The following is a 16881-nucleotide window of genomic DNA, read 5'->3' on the forward strand; positions in this document are numbered from 1 at the left end:
CACATCTCAAGCGGAGGAGGAAGGAGGAAAGAGAAAAGTAGAAGACAGGGAGGTTAACCAGAATAACGTCCGGTTGGCTACCCTCAAGTGGAAGAAACAACAAGACTGCACAGTGCCAGAAAATTGGATCCTGTGAAATTCAACAAAAAAGCGAAAACAGCAAACTGAGGACCAACGGCACCGGCTATATCCATGGCTCCGGCAGCTTGGTTCACCTCCCTTGCGATATAACAGCACAATTTAGGCGATGGTTTCAGTTTTACTAGTGAGGCAGCTCTAATGCCTTTCCGGCAAAGGTTTGGTGCAATTTTCTGCTAAAGTGCTATTTTTGGATCAGGACGGTTCTTGGGAGAAATTTGGTGCTACCACAGCTATTCCACCACAGACCCAGTAACGGGTGCATAACTAGATAGGAATTTATTTTAATTAATTAGGACATCTCTGCTCCCTAACAAGTGTTTACTAATGCAATGTCGTAACCGGTTAATAAAATAAGCCCTCAAGTGAAAGGTTTGTCATAAGTGACACATGCAGCACTACACTGCAAATTTTCCTTCCTCTCGAACTTTCCGTCTTTTCAACTACTGCTTGAAAAAAAAAGTCGCCGTTTCGCCAAAAAGACGAAGCACCAATTGCGATAGCAATTAGTGGACAGCTATATGAAGTAGGGATAGTAGTTTTATTGGCCATATAAACTTGTAAACAAGGACATACTATTTAAATTAACAAGCACGGCGTCACACGCACACGAGCCAGCATGAAGACATCTCACTCGGTGACCGTGGAGACTCGCTGTCAAAATGCTGCAGTGAGTAAACGTGGCAGCAGCAACAAGCAAATTGACCTTCCTGCTGCTGCTCACATCAACAGGAACTAAGTTGTGAAAACAGCGACGATTTTATCATCCTTGGACTTTATACTGAACCTCACAGCGATGCCACCGGCAGGAATGCACCTAAGGTGTCCATATAATTGGTATCGCAATAGAAGGACAAAATAAGAAACAAATAACCTGATAATTTTCAGTTCTTTACCTCTACCAACTAGTTACAAAATAAAAAAAGAGAGAAAAAAAAAAAGAAACATGAGCACTCTATTTCAGCTCTTTTTGAGAATAGCCAGCAAAGGAAGCCACTCACAGCTGCTGACTTCACACAGTCCACTTCATCCGACGGCGGCACTCGATACGCTTTCGGGCTTTGTGCTGGAGGCCTAAAAGAGGGTCAATCAAAGATATATACAAGACAGAATGCAGCATGTGTACAATGTTATGATAATAAAGAGTTCTAGATTTTTTTGTTTACAATCCATTTCACGCAGACTGGTTTATTCTAATGTGCTCACAGTTGCCCAGCAGCAACACCAGTGTGCGTGCACACAATGCTCATTCCAGCAGCAGAAAGCATAACACTGCTCTCGCTCCGTGTCAAGCCGACTGAGTGGAGCACAACGGCGCGTCCGCTTGACTGTTTTGTCATGTTGCAGCCAAGCGTACTGTCCATAGTTTACGTCTTTGGGAGAGAGACGCTTGTAAATAATGCAAAACCAATGCAGTTCTCTGCAGTGTCCGATCGCATGAAGCATGAGCAAAGCGACCCATAAGCGACAGTTAGCTAAAACTGCATAACACCATGCAGCTTAGCCTGGACAAACAAAATGGCAAGTATTTTGCACAGGTGTGCCGCTCAATCGAACAAGCAGGGGTGGTAACACCCAAATTCATTTTGTAGCAATTTTTGGAGCAGGTAAAACTTCACTGTGGAGCAGAGGAGCTGACAAATTCTGATGTTGGAGCAGCCTATAATTAAACGGGGTAACAGTCACAAAGCTTTGCATTCAGCAGCATTAAAGTGTCGAAAAGCAGCCTAAAGATGTTTTTCATACTATTTTTGTGCTCAGAGCTGGTGAAGTGACTGGAGGTGTTTTTCAACAGATGTGAAGAAGCTAGGGTTATTTGACACCACAGTGGTCTATTCAAAGACATTTCCAGGTAATTTAAATTAACAGCACCAACAAGGTCGAACCAAGATTCTGCATGTTACTGACTTTGCCATTCGCTAGACTCACTAGAACACCCACATCACTTGGAGTTCACATAGAGTGATTCTGTACAAGCCCCGTGAGTAAGCTAGAAGTCACGACATTCGTACATTCGTCCTCTCCTGGCTTCTTCTCAGAGTCCCCTCACCGCATGCGCTTTTAATTGCCGCTCGTATCCTCACAAAGCCTTTTTCTGATTGCAGCAATATCAGGACTCGCGATCACTGCAATCGCGGGACTGCACACCGCGCGAGTAAAAAAATAAACAACACAAAATAAAAAAGACACAGCTGGCAGTGCATGAACACTCACGCACTTGTTTTTGCAGAAACGGTCCGAGCACAACCATGCGACTCCACTCCTCCAAGAGGGAGGCGTGGATAAGCTCCGGACTTCCCCACCTGCTATCACTCACCGACTCGGGCGGCAACATGAAGAAATGTCGCTACCTTTACTTTTATGCAGGGGCCTGTTTCGGTGTAGAAGAGCTTTAATCGTGTGTGGCTGTTGGCGCCCACTGGCGGCCAGAATACGAAAGCTACTTTTACAATACCTCCGAGACTAACCCCACAATGCCTTGCCTCATGCCGGTATAGTGCCCGCGATCCTTTGCTGATGCCTGGCGGAGCCAAAACAGTTTTGTTGGAGCGGGCTGCAATTTCGGTCATTTTTCCGCTTTCGGCATAATTTGGCGAAGCAATTTGTATGAGTATGATAATGGTGCAATTGGTGCAGGATTCCCACCTGCGGAATGCGAAGGTTGTGGGTTAAGTTCCCACCTGCGGCAAGTTGTTTTTTCATCCACTTTAATTTCCATTAATTTATTGTTTCTTTAATTTATTAAGCACAAGTAATTTCCCTTATGTTGTCCTTGGTGTCAGTGTTTGTTTTTGTTGGCTTATGATATGACTAATAAAAATCGGGCCCCTCGGTTAACCCCTTTTCTTCTCGTTTATAATCCCTGAACAAGGCACATAATGAGGAACTAAAATTACTTGGGTTCAGGGTTGGCTTGCAGGGGAAGGTAGCTGGGCCTGGGTTCACGCTTCCAGCGCTGGATCTTCAGGCTGATAGTCTTCAGGACGCCTTTGACTTTTTCCCAGGAAGAAGTCTGCGAATGTTGCAATGCAGTGAAATGAGTGTTCGGCTAACCAAAACCACGATGTGATTATGAGGCGCGCTGTAAAGGAAGACTCCAGTTTACTTTTGACCGCCTGGAGTTCTTTACAAGTGTTTTTGCATTTGGCCCGATGGAAATGCAGCTGCCAAGCTGGGCTAAGCAGCGCAACGGCAAAGCCACTATACAACCACAGTGGGTCGGCCAATGCGACATCACCCGAAATTTACTGCAAAACAACACAGGGCATTGCTGCGATCAGGACTCTGCATGACTCTGCAGGAGTCTTGTGCAGCCCTCATCTCATTAATGCCTCAGTCCCCATGGCAGCAATGCCATACCTTTATGTCTGCAACAGCAGACATAAGAAAACACCGAAAAAGATGGGCAGTAAAGGCAACACAAACTTTATGTCTGCTTTTTGGAATCATGAAGCCTTGTAAATATGTTGAGCTTGCAATCATTCTATGATAATTGTGCTGATACGAAGCATTGAAACAAAGGTACCTCACAATCACACTGTCAACAGAAATGGTACAGTGAGGTGAAGGGTGAAACAGCAGCGTTAACCATGGTACCAGATTCTTAAACTTCCAAACTATATATATATATATATATATAAATAAATATAGCTTAGCTGCACTTTATCGCAAATTATTGTGCACATCACAGTGTGCTTTCTTTAAGTAGCCATGTCAACAGAGGCAAAAACACAATTACAGTTGATTTCCGTTAATTTGAGCCTGACGAGACCAACGAAATTGCTTGAATTATCTGGTGGATTGGTGGAAGACACCAATACAAACCACTGATTCATTTGGCAGCATTTGCCTGATTCTAACAGGTTTACAAATCAAACGTGTGACCACTTTCGATGTGTCAAACATAGAAAGCGAATGTAGAAATGACATTAAAGCTCCTAAACAAATTAGAAATCTAACGTGCCTCCAATTTTTTGGCAAGGAAAGTTGCTGAGCAATGGTGCCCAGTTTCACAGTTATTCAAGCCAGACAGTTATATTAAAGGTCAGCTCTGCCGCAATACATCCTAGTGATGCGGTAAAGCTTATGAACATTGCACAGACGGATCTTGTTTCGTGTCCGATTGCACTGTTCATGCAGGCAATTTTCAGCCCAATTTTCTTCAAAAATAAAACAAAACAAAAAAAGTATGTGTTAGAGTTGGGTAAATACCATAATCAAACATTTGGAGCTACGGTCACTGTTTGAAAATCTTCCCAGGGCAGGCCGAAAATGGGCGTTTTCAGCGAGAGATGATGTTTGTTCAACGCATTCACTGCCACCTAAAACAGGCGCTACCACTAAAGGGGCCGCCATCGTGCTCACCACAGGGGAGGTGCAGGTGCATGCTGACTGGTAAAGTTTGAATTATCCAGCGAAGGCAAATTTTAGGATTGCAATAGAGAAAGTTTGGGCCCATAGAAATGCATGGACGCCCTGCCAGGTCTTTAGGCCAGCATTGAATTAAACGAAAAATCGAATAAAATGGAGTCGCATTTACGGGAGTATACTGTAATAGAATTAGAGAACAAGCCATTAAAGAGTGCAGAACAACAGGAATTAAGCCAAGAAAGAAAATGCTGACATTAATGAGCAACTCCACACAGTTATACTGTATTACAAATGCAAGAACATAGTCGAACCCGGTTTTATCAGACCTACACATAACGAATTATTGTGTATAACAAACAGCAGTAAAATCCCCTGGAAAATCTTTTGTATAAAATTTTCATGTTATATATCGAATTATCTATATATCAAACTTTTTCGTGATCCCTTCAGATTCGATATACCTGGGTTCGACTGTATAGCGAAAAAAAGAACAAACACTGCAAGTCAAGTCAAAGTGTTTCTGACGTGCTATATAGTTGCTGCATGAGGTTATTTGCACAAACACTACATTCTTCTTTTTTCTTTCTCTTGTGTAGGCCAGAGGCAGCAGTGGCTTAAATGCGTGAAAAATCTACTATGTAGCATCACTGCAGGCAGGCCCACCTGTTGGCAGTGCTCTTGCATTCGGTGCTTGATGGAATGGTTCTTGCTGACATTGCCGTGCAAAAAGCAGCTTTGGCACAAGTCGTAGTTGAGGCACTGAAGGCACTGGTACCTGTCCAGAGGCCAGGATATACAATTACGAGCACATTTCACACTGACAACTGCTTGTCCTAATTCGCAGCAGTCAAAAGAGTAGTAGCTCACCTTAGACCAACGATGGGGTACGTCTTGCATGCTCCACATTTCATTGGGTGTGCAACTGCAACAGACACAACCGAAATTTATAGACAGCAGGGCGAGTGCTAGAACAGAAGGGATGCAGCGAAACGATTTGCAGGGATCTCATACTTACCTTCAATTCACAGCTACCTTCTAACCAAAACATCTGTTCGTCGCACACTTGCCCACTTCAAAAATGAGGTGGCAATGCCACATGGCCTCGAAATTTAAAAGGACACTAAAGAGAAAAAGAATTCTGCCTCCATTAGTAAATTGCGCTTCCGCGATAAAAAAAATTAAGTGACTCTTACCACGAAAGGAGGCTAAGCCAGAAAAGGTGCAAGAATGAAACACAAGTGGTGCCACCTGTTTTGAACATCCTGCAGGATTTCGCCATGATCTCAAGAAATTTTGCAATGTCTGCATGGGCCTAGCTGTTTTTTTCTGACCAAAACGAGCCACACTGTATTATAAAGGAGCCAGAAACAGAATTTGGGAAAGTAAGAGCTTATACTGTAGTACAATGGCCCAAATAAGAAAAATAATTTGAAATACATGATGGCGCACCAGTGCACTGACAGAATAGTTAGAAATAGTTCTGAAAGAATAGTTAAATCATATAAACTAAGTGTGTTTCTCTTTAGTGTCCTCTTAAAGAATGTCTACGATTGCGAAAAGTGTACGCTCAGCAAGGTAAAACAATGCACGGTTCCTCGCACAGTGGACAGAAACTGCAATTTGGTCTACCTGGTGATGGGAAAAAGCATGCAAAAGAAATGAAAGTTCAAGAATCACAAGTGATATGAGAATGGTGACGTGGCTTATTACCATTTTCAGTGGACCTCATCCTGTAGAAGGTTGAGATCCAAACGAGGTTTTGTGGTTCCCGGAGCAGCCAGTTGAGGAACATGTCATCAGGAATGGCGGGCAATGCTGGCGCGAGCTGGAAAAAGAAAAAAAATGGCTGTGGCTTAGCTAAGGTTAAGCCCAGGATGCGAAGCATACTAGCCTTTATTTTAGTTGTTGAACCACTGTTTAGCCTGGTGAACTGCTGTTGCTTGGCTATATTTGGTTCGGCTAGACAAAGAAACAACTCATGCGTTACTCTGCTTCGCCTTCAAGAGTGGAACGCGACAGCGTTCCCGTCGACCCGCCAAGGGGTGTAAGACAATGGGCTACGGCGCAGCGACTACGCGCCGCGCATTGGACGCGGTGAGCGTCGAGCAATGCAGCGTTCGGCGCGGCAACGAAATGTGCGCCTGAGCAAGCGACGCACACCTGAGCCTTAGAAACAGCTCGTTTCTAAGGCAACACCGCATTCACTAGAGGCGCTTTTGTACCGCTTTGAAGCATCGTACTCGTGGCTCAGTGGTAGCGTCTCCGTCTCACACTCCGGAGACCCTGGTTCGATTCCCACCCAGCCCATCTTGCAAGAGTTGAGCCAAAGCCATCTAGAAACAAGCGCAGCTGCTTATATACCGCCGCGACGCCGCGAGCGACGGCGCGAGTTGGAGCCCCGTTTCTCCTCTGTCGTGACGTCACGGTGTCACGTGGTCAGCCTTGAAGGCGACGCCGCGAGCGGCGGCGCGAGTTTGAGCCCCGTTTCTCCTCTGTCGTGACGTCACGGTGTCACGTGGTATGGCATGGGGTCAAAGGTCATTGAAGGCGACACCGCCACGCCTGAGGAGCTGGGTTGAGCTCTAGTAATATGCGTCGCATAAAAAAAAAAAGTCCGGCAATAACATTGAGCCCTTATATTGCACAGCAACGCAGGCCAGCATTGCGCAGTGCGAATGCCAATTACATCTACTAGACCACCAAACTAATACAAAGCCTATGCAGGCAATGATCTCATCAGCAGCAAAAAGGAGCAGTGACACAACAATGCATTTCTGCTTTGTTTGTAGCCAGTCTGCAAAGAGCAACCCAGACACCATGCTAACACGTTCAGCACTGTAGCAGTGTGTTAACTTGTATTCTGTCAAGTGGAACCATTTGGGAAATACTATTAATAATGGTTGACTGCTTTTGCAATGACAGTGGCTGTTAATTGACAAAGTAGTCTGGATACAAACTGCATTTTTGTAAACAAGGTTCGTACTGCACTGCGTAGCATAGAGAAGCACCAAGCTAGATGTGTAAAGCTGTAGGCATAAAGTGGAGATGAATACATTCAATCCCAACTTCTTTACTTTGCGTGGCAGGAAACAGCAATCCTGAGTTGCAACTTTACGAAATCTCGTCCCCATGTAGTAATTTTGTCTTTCAAGAAACCTGAAGCCTGCAGAGATTGTTGTAATTGCACGAATTGTCATGACAGTCTCATAAACACATGTCACTTAGTGGGTACAGCTGTCTCTTATTGCCTAGGTCAAAATGCACTAAGTAACACACTCAATGACACACTTAGTATTAGACATCCTTTACGTCATGCTCTGCAGGTTGAGGGTAGTTACACCTGTCAACAGAACGTCTTGGTTGAACAAGCAATTGGAGTTAACAAGCAGATAGCCACCTCAAAACCATCCCCAAATACACTCTACGGTTTCACCATAAATAGCTCCGAATTAGCAGAATATTACACACGAACAATCTACTCAAACAAATTGCTTGAGTGAAATTAAAAGGGTACATTACACTTTCAACATTCTACTAATGCATACGATAGGAGGGCTAAATTATTGAGAATATTATTAAAATGGTAGAAAAGAAATGGCAAGCATTGTTGGCAATGAAATTCCTCGTTCACCTTAGTTTAAGAACAACAGCGATACCTTCTAGGCTCTATGCCTTATGTGGTGAGATCAGTAATGTGGAGCACTTCATCTGGTTGTGCCTGCAGTTCCAACAGGAAAAGAAAACTGTTGCTTCACAGCCTAGGGAAGAAAGGCCTTCCACACGCGAGCTTTCAAGACTTAATATTCCCTGAAGCCCCCACAGTAATCAGGGTAGAAGTTCTACGTCTGGTGACTGCTTTTCTTCGAGACATGGCGCTGATAAATTATGCACCTTTGATAACAACATGCGAGATCCTCAGGTGGTACGATTGCTGGTCAAGCATGCCAGGCTAACCCCGCCTGCTGCAACACCACCGACATCTAGGTTTACCTTCTGGTTTCCGATGAGAGTTTCACATCGTAAGATTTTCTGATAGCATGAAAATTTAATCAAGCCAGATGGCTCATAAGGCAGCAACTCTGTACACATTAGCAAAACTGAAATATAGATTGCACAATACAAACAAAACGATTTGCTTCTTATTTTGTAATTCGGTAGGAAAATCCTATAAATATTTCAGCTGCAGTCTTGCCCATATAGAGCACTTCCAAGGTGCTTGAAAAAAACACTATAAAGAGAAATGCTAAATTAGTTTAGACTGATAAGTACTGTTGCAAAACTCCATTTCCATTAATTCTGTGGGAGGAGGTTGATTACTAGAAGAGAAAATGAAGGTGAATCTTCAATTTTTAGTGTTTTGTACTGAAGCACCAGCATCATTACGTTGGTGTGATGTCACAGATTTCAAAGTGTATGTTATATTTGAGCCATTGTGGTGCAATTAAAGTTCTCAAAGCCTGCTAAGTTCAGTCTTACGCTCCTTTAGAATGCAATGCTGCTCATCATTAATAATAAACAATTCGTTATGCCAGAGCAGATGGTGTCAAAATTCATGCCTTCACGAACAGCTGTTGCAGGAACTTCCGAGGCATTGCTGTCACCTGTCCTTTGTTCTTGTATCTTTCCTCGCTTATCAAGCTTTTTCTTGTGGTAACTGCAGCCTTTTTTGGTATTTCAGAAGCCTAACTTGCAAATTCAACTAAGCCTAATTTTCTCTTTACTGTTCCTTTGAAACTTGTGTTGTATTCACTGTCAGCAAGCAAAAATATCCTCCACCTCGGAAATTTCTTTCATCATACACAATCTGGCAGCATTCATTGCATTGCCCTCTTTCTTTCTTTCTTTCTTTCTTTCTTCCTTCCTTCCTTCCTTCCTTCCTTACTTACTTTCTTTATTTTGGTGCTAGGAAAGCTAAACAAAGGAAAGTTGTGAACAAAGAACATCCTGCCCCAATATTATTGACCTTTTCCTCTTATCTCAGAAGTGGCGTGGACCATCTGTCAGGCCAAAGAGGTCAAGGGTTGTATTAAAGTGCTATCTCAGCGCAATGCATAAACACCTAATCTTATCTGAAGCAAAAAGCTCATGCGCTCTCAAGAGTGCCTGCTGTTTTCCTTTCTAGGAAGCACTTCTCAGTCTATCTTATGTGGTTTGATGTTCCAAAAAGCCATACTTAGGGTTATGCAGCCTGCCACATAAAAAAAGAAAAATGCTCCTTGGTAATTTCATACAGGATGTTGACTTAGTGCGAAGTCTTGAAGCACAAAAAAGCAAAAAAAACGAGAGAGAGAGAGAGAGAGAGAGAGAGACCAAAGTGCAACTGAAGGGTTGTGCGTATGAGACAATTAATGTAGAATTTAGTTAAACAGAGCCTCAAGGTACCGGAGAAATATGTCCCAATTAACAAAAGTTTCATTTACTGAGAAAGCATTATGAATTGCCTTAACACAGCTTGCAGAAAATTTGTTTTGGAACAACTACGTACTATGTTTGCTAGCCCTTGCCATCGTTATTTAGGAATGTATTTTTTACAGAAGGCAGGTTCTGAAAAAAAAGAAGTTCAGATACTGCTTCTTTCTCAAAAAAATCTCTTAGCATTTGCACTGCCGATTTCACATGTTGAAGTGTCGCTACGTCTTGGGGGTTCTGTTTACACAAAAATTATTGGGTTTTACATGCCAAAACCATAATCCGATTATAAGTCACACAGTAGCGGGGGGCTCGGGAAATTTGAGCCACCTGGGATTCTTTAACCCTTTGAAGGTTTTCGCCGTACATGTACGGCGGCGGTTTTCTGTCCCGCAAGGTCTTCGCCGTACGGGTACGGTTCCGACCCTCCGTTTGAAATTTCGCGCCATTATGACGATGAACGCTCATCGGGAAGTGCTGCCACCTCTTAGCACTTACAAGATGCGTTTGAAATTGGTGCTACCTTCTTGGGGAGATAAACAGAGCTGATTGCTAGCTTCAGCGCGTCGCTCAGACTGCGGCAACGCCCCTTTGGCAGTTTCGGTTTCGCCACGTGATCGCAACGGAGGCGCGCGAAACGTCATTTTTTTTCTTTGTCGGCACTCTCTTGCAGGGCGGTAGAAGTTGATTTCTATCTTGATTGGCGCTGCTCTTAGCTTGCTTCAGCGCTGTTCGCGAAGTATTCTCGCTCTCAGTGGCAACGCGCTTTCGCGGTTTCGGTTCCGCCGCGTGATCGCAACGGAGGCGGAAGTTGATTTCTATCTTGATTGGCACTGCTCTTAGCTTGTTTATCACCACTTGCTTATCAGCGCCGTTCGCGAGGTATTCTCGCTCTCCGCGGCAAAGCGCTTACGCGAGAGGGTGCCTCAGGCCTCTGCCCAAGGCAGCCGCACGCAGAGATGGCATGTGTGCGCCAACACAACTCCTCGCTTCAAGAGAACAGACACGAATTTTAGGTGTGCAGACTGCAATAAGGCGCTGTGCGTAGACCCGTGTTTCAAGGAGTACCATGCTCGGAAATACTATTGAACATGTTGCAGTTCTGAGTGATGCCGACATTTATTCCCGACTTAATACATTTTGTAGATTCAAGATCCGCAATAAAATAATTTGACCACCTGGGAAAGTTTTTTTCAGAATAATTCGACCCTCAAAGGGTTAATAAGCACCTAAGTCTAAGCACACGGGTGTTTTTGCATTTCGCTTCTGTTTACACAGAGATACGGAAATTCTGGTTCTGATAAATGAATTTTATTATTTTTTTTAATTGCCAAGATACAGCACCAATCAACTTAGGGGTTACTGTTTTGTAAACTGCAATTGTCTTTCAGCTATCTCTAGTTGCTAAGATTCTACTGTACACGGCAGACTTATTTTGAAACGAACACAATATGGTTGTCCAGCTTGCCAAGTGTGCATTACATCTAAACTAAAAGACTACCCGGTTAATCTGCAGCTCAGATAATTTGTCGATCGCAAGTGCACCATTCAAGGGAACTTGATTATGCTGTGGCTACCCAATTATCATGCAATATTAAATATGTTGCGCAACTGAACAGCTATATCAGAACTATATGCACACTACTACAGTGAGATGTCTCACAGTGAAAGCAATACACAAAGCTATACAACTTCATCATTATCATTTACTGCCCACTACTACTTAAGGGAAGAGAATAGAAACACTGAGCTGAACATAACATATTACTTATTAGGGTCTTTAGCATTACAACAAGTTGCCACCAATATCTCAGTGTGACACTGACCTCTAACCTATCTTGGGATCTTCATATTGATAATGTTTGCTCAAGTGCCTTCTGCAAGCTATGTGTCTCGATACATAAACTTAAAAGTACTACTACTAATGTTAAACTCCTCTGCTACACTGCTCTTGTGCAACCAAAACTAGAATTTGCATGCATTATATGGGACCCTTATACTAAAGGTAACATTGTTAGTCTTGAAAGTATTTTAATTTAATGCCATCTAATAGCATACCACGATTACAGCCATGAAGGCAAAAATTTAGAATAAGACTTTTTTCCCAACGTTTTCTATCGGATCTATCACAGTATTTACCACCCTTAACTAGCAGGCCCACCCAACACCACCAACAAAATGCGCTAATGCCATATTTTGCTCGCACTGCCCTGTTTAAATTTTCTATTTTTCAAGGACCATACATGATTGGAATTGCATTACTGAGACAAGTGATCAGACCGTGAATTCACAGTTTTGAGCCAGCACCGGTGCTGTTCTTTTGTATTTGTATTGCCAACCCTGCTTGGACGGACAACCACCTCCACTACCTCTTTTCTCTTTCGAACCGCCACAGATTGGAACCCCTCCCCTCCCGCCAAAGTTGCTATACCAGTGGTCCATCTTTGTTTATAGAACTTGTAATCAACCATTTTGTTAAGTGATTATTTCTCATGATGTCATTGCTGTTTTATAAAAACCCACCCCTTATGTAATGCCTCTACCAGAGACTTTCAAAGCAATAAACTGGACTAAACCTCAAGTTTACAGTAGTGAATAAAAAAAAAAAAAATGCCTGACACCAATGAAAACAGTACTAGAGCAACATCTCTTATACATGAAATTTTGAGCGTAAAGGCACACCATTCAGGTCCTCTTCTACTCAGATGTCTATCCCAAAGCTAAATGTACCTTCTTGACAAGAGCAAAGATCTCAGAAGGCCCTAGGCAAATTAAAGGCTTTCAAGTCATTTAGTCTGTCAACAGCGGGAAAAATGTGGGAAGGATGAGTATGGTCTTTCCTCTCAGTTTAGACTTCAACATTTCTTATGCATACCTTTCGGCAGCTCTCCACAGCAGCAGGAACAAAATGCGCACCAAACGAAAGCTTTTCACCAAGGAACTCCGGAATCTGCCATCAGAGATGAAAGAAGAAAAAAGAAAGCATAGTGCTAGCTTCTTGCTGCAAAAGCTACAAATGTGCTACCAATGGTTGATTTAAACACTACTGCACACAATATTATCAGGATCCCATACCTTTGAGATATTGTGTAGGAAGCTTTCAAGCTCTTCATAGGAAATGCGATGAGTGCCGTCTTGTAGCTCATTGCAAATGTCTGAAGAAGTGAACAAATTTTTATGAATGTATTGCCCAGTGAAATAAAAAGAAACATTTGGACTCTTTGGACAGCTATGTCAGAACAAAAGACCGCAGAAATCAGCGGCGGACTCACACTTGAGCTTGTCCAGCAGTCGCCCAGCACAGAAAACAAACAATGCTATCTTCATCTGCAAAACTTGTATTGTCCCTTTACGCTTGCTGTGGATGGACAAAGGGGGCAATAACAGAATGTACTTCAATGGCCCAACTACAGTTTACACATAGTGCGATGTATGCATACAATCACAAGCAAAGCTCTAGAGACCACACATGCCGCAATTGTTTTTTTTTTCTTTGCAGCTTAGGCATGAGAGCTGAAATCAAGTGGTATGGCCTATCTGGGCCTATTCAAGCACTGCAATGCATTGAGACAATTCTATGTTGCACAGCTGTGCTAGGAGAAGGTTAAATTTATTGCCGACACCGCAATTTCTAAACTTTGCTCCCGATTGCGCACTCCAAAAGAAAGAGCCTGAGGGACTTGCCACTTTATATTCCCTACTCATGCTGATGGCATTCGACTTTCACAGCTCTGCTGTGAAAAGGCACCAATTCTGCCTAGTAACATTATGTAGAAACTGGACAAGTTGATAAGTGTTCTCATTCTTTTAGGTATCGGGCATTCAAGGCCCGATACCTTACACACAAAAAAATTGCAAAAAAAAAAGAAGAAGGAGGAGGAAATTGCAACAGTGATGTCCTTATCTTTTCATTGCTTTGAGATAACGGCTGCTGTGGATATTGTGCTTTGTGACATTTGCCAACTTGAGACTATCTTATATAGAACATTGCAGCAAATGATAAAAAGTGGCCACAGCCCTAACATGTGTGACAGTGCAATTGAGGTCGGTCATTGCTTCTTGACCTTGATATTACTGCTCATGGCAGAACGCACAAATCATAATACGGAAAGTAAAAATCAACAGTAAGACTAGCAAGAATTGAAGAACACTTCGACAATAGCCTGGCAATTTAACACTCTGCACAACTGTCGGCAAGGTGAATAAAACATTGCTGAGAAGTACAAGACACGGACCAAAGCCCTTGTTTTATGCAAGCCAGGGGAGCCTGCAACCACTACATAGCACACGAACGCAGTGGCCACAAGCTCATGCATCAAAAAGTTTCTAGAGGTGATAGAGAGTCACTAAACCAGCAGTATAAATGATAAAAAAGTCCAAGTCTGATGCTAAGGCAAAAGCTTAACCCCACTACATAAGGGCAGCGCTCGTTCTCTGTACTGTGTCTTCTTTGCCAGTGTTTTTTTTTTTTTTTTTTTTGCACTGTGTTCTCAGTTAACTATGATTCAACTTGCCCAAATAAACGTCCTGCTTCATTTTGGGGCGGTGCCAAAATTTTTCTCTTGAGGGAAGGGCCGAGCCCACTTTTACATTTTCCTTTGGGGTACAGGAGTGCACTTCATGGTGGTAGGAGAGAGACACTGGGGGGGGGGGTCATTGGGGTGTCACTTGGTGCTAGCTGACAGCTTCTGCAATTGTTGATACTGCACAACTTTGGCTACAACACGCTTGCATCAGAATGACTCAGGAAAAATACATTTCAATTAGGGACAATTTTGGCAAAGATGTGCAGAACAAGGGACATGTTTAAATATTGAAGACAGGGCAGGTACCATTCAAACCGATACCAACTTGCCAGCATCAAAACTATTCTCAATGCTAGACCAGTGGCATCAAGCACAAGTCCAAGCTGACGTCATCTGATCCTAGCTCAAAGCCTTCGCATACATGCAGAGTTGCTCGACTCCAGTGGTGAAGAAACCAACTCACGCGTCAAAAAGGTTCTGGAGCAGATTGAGGGCGAGCGAAGCAAGAAGAGGAACTTTCTGCTGATGGACCCCGGGAGCGCGCTTGTAAAGGTCTTCCAAGATGGCCTCCACCTGCGCGCAGCCCAGCAGCAGCTCGTGCTGGGACGCGCCTTCTAGGCCATGCGCCCCAAACACGCTGCCCAGCATGGACACGTGCACGTTGCTGACTGCAAGGTACGAATAAATGAAAGGACACCCTGGTTTTTCTTGAAATCCTTGTGTTTAACATATTTTAGCCCATACTTGTTGTGTTGTGTAGTGTTGCTAGGTAAACACCAACCTACCCAGCAACAAGACGTTTTGCAAGTACTTCGAAAAGATCTTGCATACAGCTTAAACCTTCTAGAAACCAATGTGAAAGTTTTCATATGCACCCATGTGTGTGCACACAGAATCTAACCCCATTCACACGGTCACTGTCTTATGCGGAGCGTCAATTTTTTTTTCCATGAGCATTCTTTCTGCAGCTTTTTCTTGCACCACTGAAATATAAGTTAAGCACTTGGTCATCACGTTATGTACAATGTCACTTTTCATACTTTATGCTCTTTTCGTCACTTGGTGTGATCAACCAATTTGCTCGACTATTCCTAATAATAATTAATTATTCTAGTTGTTCAAGCTGTGCTCCACTACTGTGCCGACAGATATTGCTATTCTCAAGGGCGTTCGCCACATCATACGCTTCAGGAAGACGTATAACATCTTCTTAACAAATGCAGGTCCCTAAAAGCCTGAAGTAATAATTGACATACCAGCTTTGAAAGTGACGGGCCCAACATTTGACCCAAGCAAGTCATGACATGCTATAATTATTTGTAAAACCTCTAGGCATTGCCATCGTAACGTACTTCACTAGATACACATGGAAGTCACATGATCTTGGATTGTAGCGCGAAGTGACACGGACACAGACTAGAAGCAGACAGGACGAGCGCTATCTAGTCTGCTTCTAGTCTGTGTCCGTGTCACTTCGCGCTACAATCCAAGATCATGTTACCGTACCAACTCGCCCAACTTTCTATCCTTTTGCAACACATAGAAGTATTTCCCATGTCAAACAAAGAACTACAGAGGTAAGCTTTCGCTCACAGTGAGACTTGTTGTGGGGAAGCCAGCTTTGAAGGGGTTTGGTACGCATGTGCAGACACATTTGACGTCAGGCTCGCATAAACTGGCTATCTCCCACGACAAACAACATCTAGCTTCGTTCCGTACACAGAACAATCCGCTGGAAGTCAGGCACTTCGTGCAACCATTACCTCGGCTACTGTACTATTATAAAGACTGGCAACCTACTGCAAAATTCAGTAATTTGTTTGTTTGTTGAATCTGAGAATTTTTAATGAAGCATAACCTCAGTGTATTGAAGATTTTTTTTTTTTTTTTAGAGCACACAATGCATGCTACATGATCCGAGTAGGGTGTTTTCAGCGTCTTCTGCAGTCACTGTATAAAAAAAGCTAACCATATGAGCAAGGAATTTATAAAAGGGCTTCTAAAGCAATTTGTGAGGGCCAAATGTGACAAAACTGAAAGGCACACACAACGTGGCAAAAGGACATGCAGTTCCATTGAATTAGTTGTGATGCATGGCACGAGTAGTTTACAGGAACAGTTATCTCGAGGTTGTAGGGAGCTCACAAACACTGTAGGAATCCAATTCTGACAAAATCCCTAATCTACAATGAACACCACAAAGCTGTTGGGAGCAATGTCATCCAGCAACAAGCTCCAGGTCATTATTATTCTATTTTAATTCTCAATGAAGAGTACTTGAAGCTGCTTGCTTAAAGGGAGAAGCATGTGCATGTTTGAAGTGAAACGGCTCAACACAGGTGACTCGCACAAAATTCTGTGGAAGATGAAGTAAAGTCATCTTTCTATAAGGAAAATTCAAGCATTCTTTCCAGGCTTACTTATTATAACACATAAT

At 43.1% G+C, this 16881-nt stretch overlaps 1 protein-coding gene across 3 annotated transcripts in view; it reads right to left on the reverse strand.

Annotated features, from left to right (window-relative positions):
• LOC126539428 (dystrophin-like) overlaps positions 1–16881 on the reverse strand; it is a 48357-nt gene that overhangs the window by 28690 nt on the left and 2786 nt on the right. For all 3 annotated transcript variants that reach the window (XM_055075377.2, XM_055075376.2, XM_050186259.3), the window contains exons 4-12: positions 14908–15112; positions 13191–13276; positions 12994–13073; positions 12794–12868; positions 6220–6334; positions 5377–5431; positions 5173–5284; positions 3036–3151; positions 1140–1212 (exon numbers count right to left, since the gene is read on the reverse strand). In XM_055075377.2, the coding sequence (XP_054931352.1) occupies positions 1140–1212; positions 3036–3151; positions 5173–5284; positions 5377–5431; positions 6220–6334; positions 12794–12868; positions 12994–13073; positions 13191–13276; positions 14908–15112 (917 nt within the window). The remainder of the gene's footprint in view (positions 1–1139; positions 1213–3035; positions 3152–5172; positions 5285–5376; positions 5432–6219; positions 6335–12793; positions 12869–12993; positions 13074–13190; positions 13277–14907; positions 15113–16881) is intronic.

Source organism: Dermacentor andersoni, chromosome 11 (assembly GCF_023375885.2).
Source record: "Dermacentor andersoni chromosome 11, qqDerAnde1_hic_scaffold, whole genome shotgun sequence".
Lineage (NCBI taxonomy): Eukaryota > Metazoa > Arthropoda > Arachnida > Ixodida > Ixodidae > Dermacentor > Dermacentor andersoni.